General features: G+C 35.6%; 2 protein-coding genes across 2 annotated transcripts; both read left to right on the plus strand.

The window, feature by feature from the left end:
- The first annotated feature begins 368 nt into the window (after positions 1 to 368).
- Positions 369 to 8,508, plus strand: LOC110754018 (ubiquitin-associated (UBA)/TS-N domain-containing protein). The gene is made up of 12 exons (XM_088245286.1): positions 369 to 641; positions 1,184 to 1,328; positions 2,098 to 2,193; positions 2,728 to 2,804; positions 4,145 to 4,224; positions 4,780 to 4,840; positions 5,431 to 5,498; positions 5,628 to 5,709; positions 7,187 to 7,270; positions 7,374 to 7,451; positions 7,834 to 7,953; positions 8,186 to 8,508. The coding sequence occupies exons 1-12, from the start codon at positions 474 to 476 to the stop codon at positions 8,360 to 8,362; spliced, it is 1,236 nt and encodes a 411-aa protein (XP_088101412.1). The 5' UTR covers positions 369 to 473; the 3' UTR covers positions 8,363 to 8,508.
- Positions 8,509 to 9,120: 612 nt separating this feature from the next.
- LOC110772702 (uncharacterized) lies at positions 9,121 to 11,516 on the plus strand. The gene is made up of 4 exons (XM_021977156.2): positions 9,121 to 9,333; positions 9,491 to 9,674; positions 10,013 to 10,434; positions 10,595 to 11,516. The coding sequence occupies exons 2-4, from the start codon at positions 9,525 to 9,527 to the stop codon at positions 11,202 to 11,204; spliced, it is 1,182 nt and encodes a 393-aa protein (XP_021832848.2). The 5' UTR covers positions 9,121 to 9,333; positions 9,491 to 9,524; the 3' UTR covers positions 11,205 to 11,516.
- Positions 11,517 to 11,945: the final 429 nt, after the last annotated feature.

Here is an 11,945-nt window from a genome sequence, read left to right on the forward strand (position 1 = left end):
TTTTAATTAGTTGATTATGAATGAAAGTGCTATCGTTTAATTTTTCAATGTTATTTAATTCTAAAAAGAATTTCAGAACTTTTATATTATGACTCCATACTGTAAGAATTCTGAATCCGCTACCTATTTCTTCACTTTTTCATTGTGGTGCGGCCTGATGTATAACGCTCGTATTTAAAATAATAATAATTAATGGGTTATGAGTGATAAGAAACCATAAAAAAATTTGAGAGCAACCACGGGCTCAACCACCTACACCATACTTTTGGGTCGAGCAGCCCACCTGTCAATGCACTTTCTCTTTAATAAAGAAAAAAAAAAGTTATAAAAAAGAAAAGAAAAAAGTTATAAAAAAAAGAAAAAAATACAAAAAGAAAGAAAAAGGCAAAAGAGAGAGGAAAACTTCAGGGAGTGCCAGACTCCTGATTTCCACCGAGTAGGTGCAAGAGAGACAATCTCGATAGCTTTCATCAATGGCGGGCGTATCTCTGAAGTGCGGGGACTGCGGGGCTCTCCTGAAGTCCGTGGAGGAAGCCCAAGAGCATGCCGAGCTTACCTTCCACTCCAACTTCTCTGAGTCAACCGAAGCTGTTCTCAACCTCGTCTGTTCTTCTTGCGGCAAACCATGCCGATCCAAAACCGTATAGTCCCTACTCTTTCTTTTTCTCTTGAAATTCAATTGTTTTTGTCTTTACTCTGAATTTGCTCATCTGGGTCAGTAGGATTTCAGTTTAATTTTCATATACGTTAGTTGGAATTCAGTATCTTTGTTTCTTAGTAAATTTTGAAACTTTTGGTTGTTCTGTTTTCCATTATTTTCAACTATACTGAACTTAATGACCAGCAATGTTTTTTAAATTTATCGAAGGTACTTAGGTGTGTATCCAAAACGGGGTTGATCCTCACATTATCTATTATATACTGTCATATTGAAAATTTTGGTCTCCTTATTAGATTGCTTTTCTGGGTTGTTGATTCAAATTCAGTTTCATGTGGATTCAATTAAAGATTTTTTGATTATTCGAGCTCAGAGAGTGAGGAATGTGGTAGCAAGCTGAGCTCAATGAGTAATTATCGCATGTGTTTGTATTTAGAAGATTGAAGATTAGACTATTGTTTTCTTGGCAATAGAGCAAACTCGTTTTGATGATTTTTTGGTGCTTGGATATGTTTGATCATAAAGGAAAGTGATTTGCATACCAAAAGAACGGGGCATACTGAGTTTGTTGATAAGACTGCGGATACAGTAAAGCCGATAAGTTTGGAGGTTCCAAAGGTGACAGCTTCAGAGTCCGAAGACGCTGTTGGTGCAAGTAGCCAGGCAGAAGGTACTTCTTCCGGTTGAGTGTTTTGTATATCTTGAGGTTGTGTTCAGTGAAAGCATGAAATTTGATCTTATGTATTTGGAAAGCTTTTTAGTGAGAATAGGTTGGATTTGTACAGTTTTTGGGTAGATGATATATTCTGTATGAATTTACCAAATCTGTGCAACAATATGATGCATAACTAGAGTTTATGTTGTTTGGATGTTTGATCCTGGTGCACTTCTTCCTTTCTTTGTGCCTTTTTTTTTTTTGCATGCCTTCCTGCTGTTGGAAATCAGTTTTATTTGAAGGGCTTTGGTTTTTTTTGGAGCGTTAATTTTGTACCTCTGTGTATCCATGTTCTATTCAAATTAAGTCTGAATATATACTATGATAGCTTTAGAGATATGCATAATTCTTCCCCCAATGCATGGATTTGCACAGAAGTGCATAAAGTAATATGACTACATAGACTTGTTCTCATTGTTGTTTTGTTAATGGTCTTTATTCCTATAAACAAAGATTAATAGTCTTTCTTAGAACTTCTTCACTAAGAAGGCTGTCGGCAGTCAGTGCTTCTGCTTGTTCAGGTCTAGATTAGAAATCATGGTTGTAGATGAACATGGAAGATGCACTTTAACTTTTCAAATTAATTCCGAAGTCAGGCTCTACAACCTGTTTATTTGTGATAGGAAACATACTGCCATTGGCTGGTTTTTTCTTTATGGTTAGTCATTTCTGTTACTCTTGTTTATTGACTTGATGATTACCTGATCAATGTTTCTTCATCTAGAAATGGTTGTTCCAGAGGTTGACAAAAAGCTGCTTGAGGAACTCGAAGGAATGGGATTCTCAACAGCGCGGGCAACCCGTGCACTTCACTATTCTGGTGAGCTCATGAAAAAAAAAATTGTATATTTATTAAATGATATTGAAGCTTCTTACATTTGGCTTGCTTTTAGTGGTTTCGTTTATGTTTTACCCCATCTTTTGTTCCCATCAGAAAAATGATGGATGCTAATAATTATTAGGAGACTTGTGATATCTATTAGTTGAAATACTGCATGATTAGGACCCAGGTTCATTTGTTTATAGTTTCGGGGCCTGTTCTTCTTGTAGATACCATTTGAGATAGAGCCTAGAAACAGCCTGCACAGTGGAAAGCATTAGAAGAACTAGAATTCATAAAAGTTGAGCGAGTGCATACCCTGCTGTGCTTATTAAATTTATTGGATTTCACAGCTTATGAAATTCTTAGGATTCAGCTATTTCTGCTAAAACCAGTGAGCTCTGTTCTATATTTAATGGTTTCTAGGGTTGTAAGCTTGTGAATTTTTTCATTTTGAAACCGTTCCACATAATTGAAAATTTGCGACCTGACAATATTAATTCTCTCAGCTCATAATATCTTTTTTTTTCCTAGGTAATGCTAGCCTGGAGGCTGCAGTCAATTGGGTGGTTGAACATGAGAATGATCCAGACATAGATCAAATGCCTTCAGTATGATACCTTCATTTTGATCCTGGATATGAATCATGTGCATCTTCTCCTCTCTCTCTCTCTCCCTCTCTCCCTCTCTCTCTCTCTCTCTCACACACACACACACACACACACACACATACTCACTCACTCACTCACTCACTTAATGCAAACACTTTGCGGCAGAAATGGTTGGGGCAGAAAAGGTTGGATAGACTGGTTATGCACTTGCATATCTATTGTATGATGATATTAATGATATACTACTGATTGAGAAAATATCACTCACTCACACACTCAATGCAAACACTTTGCGGCAGAAAAGGTTGGATAGACTGGTTATGTACTTGCATATCTATTCTATGATGATAATAATGATATACTACTAGTTGAGAAAATATCACTCACTCACTCACACTTTGCCGCAGAAAAGGTTGGATAGACTGGTTATGTACTTGCATATCTATTCTATGATGATATTAATGATATACTACTGGTTGAGAAAGTATCTTCCAAAAAATGTATCTCGATTAGGGAAGATAGGAGGAGGTTTGACATCCTAGTGATGACTATTAGTTTTTATAAATTTATCTATTGGAAACTGAACAATTTTTTTAGTGGATGATTTTGGTGTTGGAAATTTCTAGGGCATTATTTTTCTTTAAGAAAAGTCCATGACTTTTTTTTTTTTTTTGATTTGTTTATATAATGGTAAATCTTACTAATGCAACTTTTATTTGCCTTAGTCCAAAAATAAAAAGAGACCAGACTCCTTGACAATTAGCGGCTACCGCCCTATAAGTTTGCTCTCAAGATTATACAAAGTGCATGCTAAAGTGTTGGCCTTGAAATTGAGAGTGGTTTCTTAAGTAGTCTATCAGTGGTGTGAAGCGGCTTTGCCCCCTTTCAGTAGGAGGGGTGAAAGGTTAGACCTTAGAAAGTCAGCAAACAGCGGTTTGGGAAATAACTTCTCAATCCCAAGGTGCTTTAGTGAATGAGAGGCAAAGTTTAGACATACTTTTGGCTGGTTATGAGATTGTGCAGGGCTGGATATAGAAAGATGGGGAAGGAGGAAGGGTTGGTTATTAAGGTTGACTTTAAGAAGGCTTATGATTGAGGTGATTAGGGATTCCTAAACTCGATGATGGAGGTTAGAGGTTTTGGTGAGAGATTGTTCTTAGGGACAGTTTGTGTTTGTTAAACTTAAGACTTATGATTTTGCTTGACAAATGTCTTCTCAGTTACCGAGTTTCAGAATTTGGTGAATAGTTTAGCTTTTTATTGTTTGTTGTTGCTTTAGAAAGAGATAAAGAGAGAGAACGTCAGAAATATGTAAAACTTGCCTGCTTATTTGTGCTCAGGTACCAGTCAACACCAAAGTTGAGGCTCCAAAACCTTCTCTCACGCCAGAGCAATTGAAAGCCAAGCAACAAGAGCTTAGGTAGTGCTTTTTATTCATTCTTAGTGTCACTGATTAGATCATCTTGATCATACCAAAAAAAATGAGATAATCTTGATATCAAAGTTATTGCAGATTCTAGTTTCTGCTTGTCATAATAAATCTCATTCTTTTTCTTGGATGCTGTAGCTCCCAATTTTGTTTGTTGAAGCTGGTAGGTATTAGCATGTGTAAGGTTTAGAATTTTAGATTGAAGCTCCCTTTTCCTCCTTTCATTTATAACTGAGAGCAAACTAATCACTTCAAAAGTCTTTCTTCCCTAGTATGGAAATTGGACTCTGCAATTAACCTTTAGAAGTTAATTACTGGTTATTCAACCTTTCCATTGAACTGGGAGGAATACTCATGCTTGGGCATATGCTTCATCCTTTTACTTGAATTTATCTTGTAGGTATCCTTGTATGGACTTGCTTGTAACTTCCTTTGACAACATGAATTTGGGCCATACTCATGTTTTAAAATTTCTTTAGACTTGCTTAATGCTTCTCACTATTTAATTCGATTGCCTTGTAAACTTCTTTTCAACCATCCTTTAAGGGAGAAAGCTCGCAAGAAGAAAGAAGAAGAGGAGAAGAGAATGGAAAAAGAAAGAGAAAAGGTACTTCTGAATGTCTTCCCTCATATCTTTACTTGCATTACAAAAGTAACCTTTTCCAGCTATTATGTGTATGAGAGTGCATGCCTGGTAGTCTTATTGTGAAAAAGTTACATCCCAATATTGGACATGCCTTCTGACAAAAAACAAAAAAAGAAGAAAAAGGAAAAGAAGCAGAAAATCTTGGACGTGCCTTTCCTTTTCATCATCGTGTATTGTTTGTTCATGTGTGTCTGTATGAAATTTTTAATACAATTAATTGAAAACTTCAGCCCTTTTATAATACTGCTCATTATTTTGTTAATACTTGATAGTTTATGTTCTCAATAAAAGATTTTGCTTCTTGAATTAATCCTTTTTTTTTTGCTGGTTCAGTTCAAGGAGAAATATGTTTAATTTTTTAGTTATCTGGATATATATGTTGAAGAATTCTGGTTGGATTCATTTATGTTAGGAAGTTATTAAGAACCTACAAAAGCCTGCCCTGTGTGTACAATATGTAGTACTTCAGTTTATCTCAATTTTCAAATCTACGTTCTTTGATCAAATGTGGATGATATGTTTCTTTTTATTTATTTATTTATTTTTTTCAGGAGAGGATTCGAGTAGGCAAGGAACTCTTAGAAGCGAAGAGAATGGAAGAAGAAAATGAAAGAAAACGGTTTATCTTCATCTAGTGATCTTTTGTGTTTGTTTTCCAATCTACCATTATATGACATCAATGCCCTTTTTTCCTCACATTACTTGGATTCATCTTCCATTGGGATGGAACTGTGATTCTTTCTGATAGGATTATGGCCTTGCGAAAAGCGGAAAAAGAAGAAGAGAAAAGAGCTAGGGAAAAGATTCGTCAAAAATTGGAGGAAGATAAGGTAAAGATATTCAGAGCCACTTTGTTTAATCCTGTACTAAACTAATTAAGACTAAGTTCTTGGCTTTACATGCAATTTGTTAAGTTTTTGTTCTTTTATAATTTGTCTAAAGCTTTCCACTCGGAGACTGGTGAGTCAAACTCACACCTAAATTATGTCTTTTTCTTTAATCAAGTCTGTGAAGCATTATTAGCAGAAGAAACCTTCAATCGAATTAAATGGACAAAAAAGAATTAGTGGAGGCAAACCTTGTTCAAATTCTTGATTGCCAATTAGTTGAGAAAAGTAGGAGTAGTTTATTTTAAGAGCCATTTGGTAGCGGAATGAGTTCTTCAGGAATGAAAGTTCCTTTGTTCATTCCTTGGGGATGAAAGTGAAAACAATATCTCATTCCACTGTTTGAAAATGCTGGGAAGTGATAACCAGGATATACCTGTTATTTCCATTCCCATGTTTAGTTTTTGTAGGTAGTGATGAAAATCAAAATTTGTTCAGTTTTTCACTAATACCCTTATTAAAAAATAAAAATAAAAAAATGCCAAGAGTTTTTATGGAAAACAAAAGGTGGTATTTTAATTTATAATGTGGTTGGTTTAGTCATCAAGAGTGCAATAAATGTATTCCCAAGGCATGGAAATTGCATACCCGAGGGGGTCCAAGGGTTTGATTCCATCCTTCATGGGTGTGCAATTCCTATGTAACATGTATCACATTCCCAGGGACTTGTTTACCATATTTGGAATGACGTACCCATTCCCAAACTTCTAATTCGCGAAACCTAACAGGCCCTAAAGTATGTAAAATTATTAGACCCATATAAGGCTTGACATAAATTTGAACTTTTGATCTATCTTGTAGGCATATAGAGTCTGGATTATTTCATCTGAATTTGTGTTATAAATGCAATGACCATAGGGTTTCTGTAGTCTAGTAAAGCTAAAGCACTGTGCACTAAGTGAATTCCCATAGTGCTTCACATAAACAGCTAGTCTAAGTTTTTTGTTTCCTTTCATATTTTGAACTTTCTATGTTGTAGGAGGGTTAACTAGTATAAAGAAGATATCCACCTCCCTCTCAACCCTCTTTTTAAAGTGAATGGAAAGCACTTGCAAGTAACCCGTCTTAAATGTTCACTGGGAAAATTTACTTGTTAATTACATGACTTGACAACTAGGATCGACAAGTAAGTTAGTAGATATAGTACCATGACTTTTCTTTTAGTTTGCAGATGTTGTTTTGAGTTCTCGCTCTTTAATCCTGTGTACATCTTGTCCATTGTTTTGTACTGCTATCTCTTATTGAAATTTGTTTCCTATAAAAGAAAGATAAAGAAAAAATATATATATAATACACACCTAAAAGTACCTCATTATGCTGTTTTAGAACTTGCTTCCCCCTTTTATCAGTTTGTTGTATCTGTTTCTTGATTTTTTAATAATAATAAATCAGTTTTCTTTTTCCTTATCTGTTTGTACAGGCAGAAAGGAGGAGGAGACTTGGGTTGCCACCAGAAGATCCTTCAACTGCAAAACCTGCTGCACCTGTTGTGGAAGAGAAAAAGGCATGAGCTTGTTTGAATATATTATTTACATGTAATGCCATTCAGAAATTGTTGAAACCTGTACTGATGGACCTCTGTTGTATTAATGGTATCTGACGTACAGAGCTCATTGCCCATAAGGCCTGCTACAAAAACAGAGCAAATGAGAGAATGTTTGCGGTCTCTCAAGCAGAATCACAAGGTAAAAACTGTTACCTGTAATGTCAATAACTCATTAAAAATAAGAAAATAAAATTTCAACTTCTTGATATTGAGGGCCTTTCTGTAGAACCACATACAGGTCTGGTACAAGAGACCAAAAATTAAGTTTTCCTTTCAAGGGGTTCATGATTCTCCTTAGTTTCAACTTTCAAGTGCTCATTTTTGTATTTTTAATGTCACTCATACTGACACTGTTAAGCCATGACCCTAGATACCAGCCATAGTTACTTTTTTAAATAAGAAGGAAAAAAAGATATGTGGAATGCTATTGCTTGAAAAGAAACTGCTCTCACTTTTTATCTGTTCAACGTTTTGTTGTATGGATTGTGGGCAATGGCCTTATTTTCTCTTTCTGTGCGTAGGAGGACGATGCCAAAGTGAAGAGAGCATTCCAGACTCTTTTAACTTTTGTAGGGAATGTTGCCAGAAATCCCGATGAGGAGAAATATAGAAAAATAAGACTCACTAACCAATCTTTCCAGGTAGAACAACTTATCATGCACAGAAAACAGCTATCTGCTGAGAAATCTTTTCCTGTTATATGATTTTATACTCGTTACAAGGTGTTTCGGTTGGACTCAGATGTTAATGGTTTAATGTTGCCTAGACTGTACCCCATTATTGAGCTATATTCTTTTAATGTCCATGTTTCTTGTTTGTTGACATAACTCCTTGTTTGTTTTCTTTGTTATCAATCACTCATTGCGTTAACAGGATAGGGTTGGTTCGTTCAAAGGAGGTATCGAGTTTCTTGAGTTGTGTGAGTTTGAGAGGGTAGAAGGGAGCGAGTTCTTGTTTCTTCCTAGGGACAAGGTTGACATGGCAGTGCTGAATTCAGCTGGGTCTGAGCTAGACTCTGCAATAAAGAATCCCTTTTTCGGTGTTCTTTAAGTTAAAAGATGTTTCATTATATATACAGTTTTTCTTTTTTGGATTTGGTGAGGTGAAATTGATGCCTTGGGGTTGTTTATTACATTACTACACCGTTTTGGCCATTATTAATATATGGTTATGAATTAAGGGATCTTTACCGCTAATTTCATTTAAGATAAACATGGATCAAGAAGGAACACCTTAAAGCAAGGGTGTCGATTTTCACACTTTATATTTTGTGATACTACCATGCTTTATATGCTTTGAAGTATTTTGTGCTGTAAATTCCCTGTATGAGGGATAGGATATGTGGGTTTGTAGTACCTCTATAACTTGTTTTTGAGGAGAAGACATTATTATTCTCTTTGAGGTTTGTACTTTTTGTCATTGAATCATGCACAGGGTTATGTTTACCACTCCCTCCCATTTCGATTTGGTATTTGAGGATTTTCTTCCAAAGTTTATTTGTGTTTTGATTCACAAGTACCCATTAAAGTTAAACTTATTCTGAAGCAAAGCAAGCCATTCATATTGAAACCATTTGTGAAAAAAAGTTATCTGTTTAAAAATAAAATAAATTAAAATCATGTCTACGAAATAAAATTGTGTTGTATTGAATATTCATAAAACAATTTTTGTTTTAAAAAGAAAAAAAAGGGAAAAAAATAGAGCTTTAAAATGTATCTAATTCTTGGTGGGCGGTGGAATTCGAGGAATAAGTTTTTTATTTTATTTTTTTAAAGACAATTCTTAGAATATATATATATAGACCTTCGCATATTGTCCAGCACAAGGTAAGGTAGAACAGCCCACTGCTCATAACAGCGTAGCCCACTACTCAATTCAATTCTCATCACTCTCTCTCTCTTTCACTTCAATTCAACTTTCGTTCAGCGTCCCAAAAAAATAAAGAAAGAAGGAATTAAGATTCTTGGCTCAACTTTCTTCTTCCTTCAAACTAAAACCTGGTTCAGTTCTTCTTCTTGCGGGTAATTTTAATCTTTAATCTAGGGTTTTAGAAACTTCTTATCAGTTTTCGTTTTAAATTCTGCCCCTTTCTCTTCAATTAGTCCTTTACTTGGTTTTCAAGTTAAAAAGTCTTCTTCTCCTAACCTGATATTGATTTACCTCATTACGTGTTTGCAGATCAAACTCATTGAATTTGTCTGAGGCTGAGGGAATGATGTTTGGGTATTTAGGTATTTGTGCAGAGAAGCTTTGTTTATTTTGCGCAAGAGTACGAGCATTCATTCCACCGTTTTTGTCTTCTCTCTTTTCTTGGAACTTCAATGGCCAAAAATATCTAACCCACCTTCAGAAGCTTGACCAGGTATGATTTTTATAGCACGATAATCTATCACTGTCAGGGTACGAATGAATATCTATATATATATATATTCTTTAATTTTTACTCATTAAATTTGTTGGATTTCTCAGTTCATCCTGTTCTTAAAAGTTTACTGAAAATATTGATTACATCATGGTGGTTTTAGATTGCAAGATTGAAAATGAATATAATGAAGGAAAAATAATAATAAATTTGAGGTTGGGAGTTGAGACTAGATTGGCTATGTTGAATTTCCTTATGCTGTCATTGGTATGCATTTTGGTTATGTATTATACATTAATATATGAATAAGCCGTATTTCTGGATTTCGTTTCTTGTAGATTGATCAACCAAGATGGGATGACTTACCTCTGGACTGTTTGGTGAATGTGTTTGGAAGAGTTGGTATGAGGTCGTTGCTCTTAAATGTTCCTTTTGTGTGCAAGTCATGGCACAGGGCGAGCCTCGACCCTTCATGCTGGCGACGTCTCATTTTTATTGACACTGAAACTGAGATGGACCTTGAAACTCGTCAATTTTGGTGTTGTGATAATGAAATTGAAGCTGATATTGACATTGAATCTGATCGTCGCTGTTTTGAGGCATTGATGAATAGATTTGCATGTCAATATGGAATGGATGATAGTTCTTTTTCTGACACTGGATTTATAAAGTTCGTATTCAATCGTAGCAGAGGACATGCAACTTTCCTGAGGCTACCTGGAGTCTGTCCAGAAGCTGCAATGAAATATGTTGGGGATGTGTAAGTTTTCTCCAAATCATTCCAATGTATTTTGATGTCTATAGATAGAGAGAAAAGAGTGACTCTTTGGTTAAGCTATATTTTCTATGACATGCACTTCGACATTAAAACCATTTTATAGTCACCTGAAAAATGAGTCTTGGTGAACTTTTATTTGCAGGTGTCATGGACTCAAGGGTTTGTCTTTGCCTAGACGTTTACTGCTTTGTTCACCAAGCATCGTTGCAGAACTGATTGGTAAGTGCAAACATTTGGAGTTGTTGTCTGTTGGGGGCAGCCATAATTTCGAGGAGATCCTTTTGCAGTTCAGCATGGGCTGCTGCAAGAATTTTCTCAACATGGATGTGCCAGCTGCTTTAAGGAATAGGGAAGGGAATAAGAATGTTCCTGATATTATTCCTAATGTTAGCTTCTTAAGCAGCTATAATTTTGAGGAAATCTTTTCACAGATCCACATTCACTGCAAGAATTTTTGTGGTTTAAATGTGTCGGGTGCTTTAATTAGAAGAGAAGATGTGTTGGCAATTGTCAACTTGCTTCCTCATATTAAGTACTTAATCTTGAGGAAGTCATTTATTGATCGGGATGATCTTGCCACATTACTAGAAGGCTGCGAAGAACTTGTGCTTTTGGATGCAAGGAATTGCTGTGGTTTTGATGAAGGTGATGTTGAAATATCAGTGCTTGCTTCTCATATTGGTAAGTTCAGCTGTGAGGGTTCTAGAAATGTTGACCCTCTTCTGTGGTTGCGTAGTCACAAATATATTTAGACATTGATGTGAGTGTGCTTTTCAAGCAAAGCAAAGCATACCCTTATTAGCTCAAGTGTTCCTTGTCCAGTTCTTTCTTAACGGGGTTCGATATTTTAAATGCTCTTTCCATGACAACGAAGTGATTGATGGTTGAGATTGAGAATTGTTTCCATCGGGTAGTGACAGTTGAGAATTGTAATTCTGGCAACATTGCATTCAGTTTGTTGGTAGGTTTGAAGGGTTTATGTAATAGGATACAGACTTGAACCTTGGGTTGTGTAATTGTCTAATATAATAGATATTATTGTCTGATAATCTCTTCTTTTATTTTATTCTTAGTAATGTAGCCAAAATTGTATTGAAGTTTATGCTCCTGCATATAAGTAAGTCCCTTTGTCTGCAAGTCATGGTTGAGTTTTGTTGTTGTTGATAAAAGCTTGGGGAGGCTGGAAATTGAACCTAGCACCTCGGGTGCAAGGCACGTGCTCGTAGCCACTTGAGCTACAAACTCCTTGCAACTTGGCATGTCTTTAGAGTTTTATTTATATTTTATTTTAGTTTTGTAAATTTCTACAGAACAAACTGAGCACCTTAAGAAATTAAAATCATTTCACCTGGTTACAAGTTACATGCCTCTAAACCCCTCATGATGGGCTCTGCCACCATTAGAAAAGAACTAGCAAAGACGAGATGAAGCCAGGCAACAAATGAGGTTCTCCATCTATATCATCCCATGATCTCTTCAAACCAGCCTCCTTA

The sequence above is a fragment of the Prunus avium genome, chromosome 1 (genome assembly GCF_965620075.1).
Source record: "Prunus avium chromosome 1, drPruAviu1.hap1.1, whole genome shotgun sequence".
NCBI lineage: Eukaryota > Viridiplantae > Streptophyta > Magnoliopsida > Rosales > Rosaceae > Prunus > Prunus avium.

What these genes read in the sequence shown, in the direction of transcription:
- LOC110754018 (XM_088245286.1), top strand. Translation starts at nt 474, where the DNA reads ATGGCGGGCGTATCTCTGAAGTGCGGGGACTGCGGGGCTCTCCTGAAG. An exon ending in AAAAATTGGAGGAAGATAAG is followed by an intron (nt 5,710 to 7,186) that starts GTAAAGATATTC and finishes CTGTTTGTACAG; the next exon opens with GCAGAAAGGAGGAGGAGACT. An exon ending in CTGTTGTGGAAGAGAAAAAG is followed by an intron (nt 7,271 to 7,373) that starts GCATGAGCTTGT and finishes TCTGACGTACAG; the next exon opens with AGCTCATTGCCCATAAGGCC.
- LOC110772702 (XM_021977156.2), top strand. Translation starts at nt 9,525, where the DNA reads ATGATGTTTGGGTATTTAGGTATTTGTGCAGAGAAGCTTTGTTTATTT. An exon ending in ACCTTCAGAAGCTTGACCAG is followed by an intron (nt 9,675 to 10,012) that starts GTATGATTTTTA and finishes CGTTTCTTGTAG; the next exon opens with ATTGATCAACCAAGATGGGA. An exon ending in ATGAAATATGTTGGGGATGT is followed by an intron (nt 10,435 to 10,594) that starts GTAAGTTTTCTC and finishes TTTTATTTGCAG; the next exon opens with GTGTCATGGACTCAAGGGTT.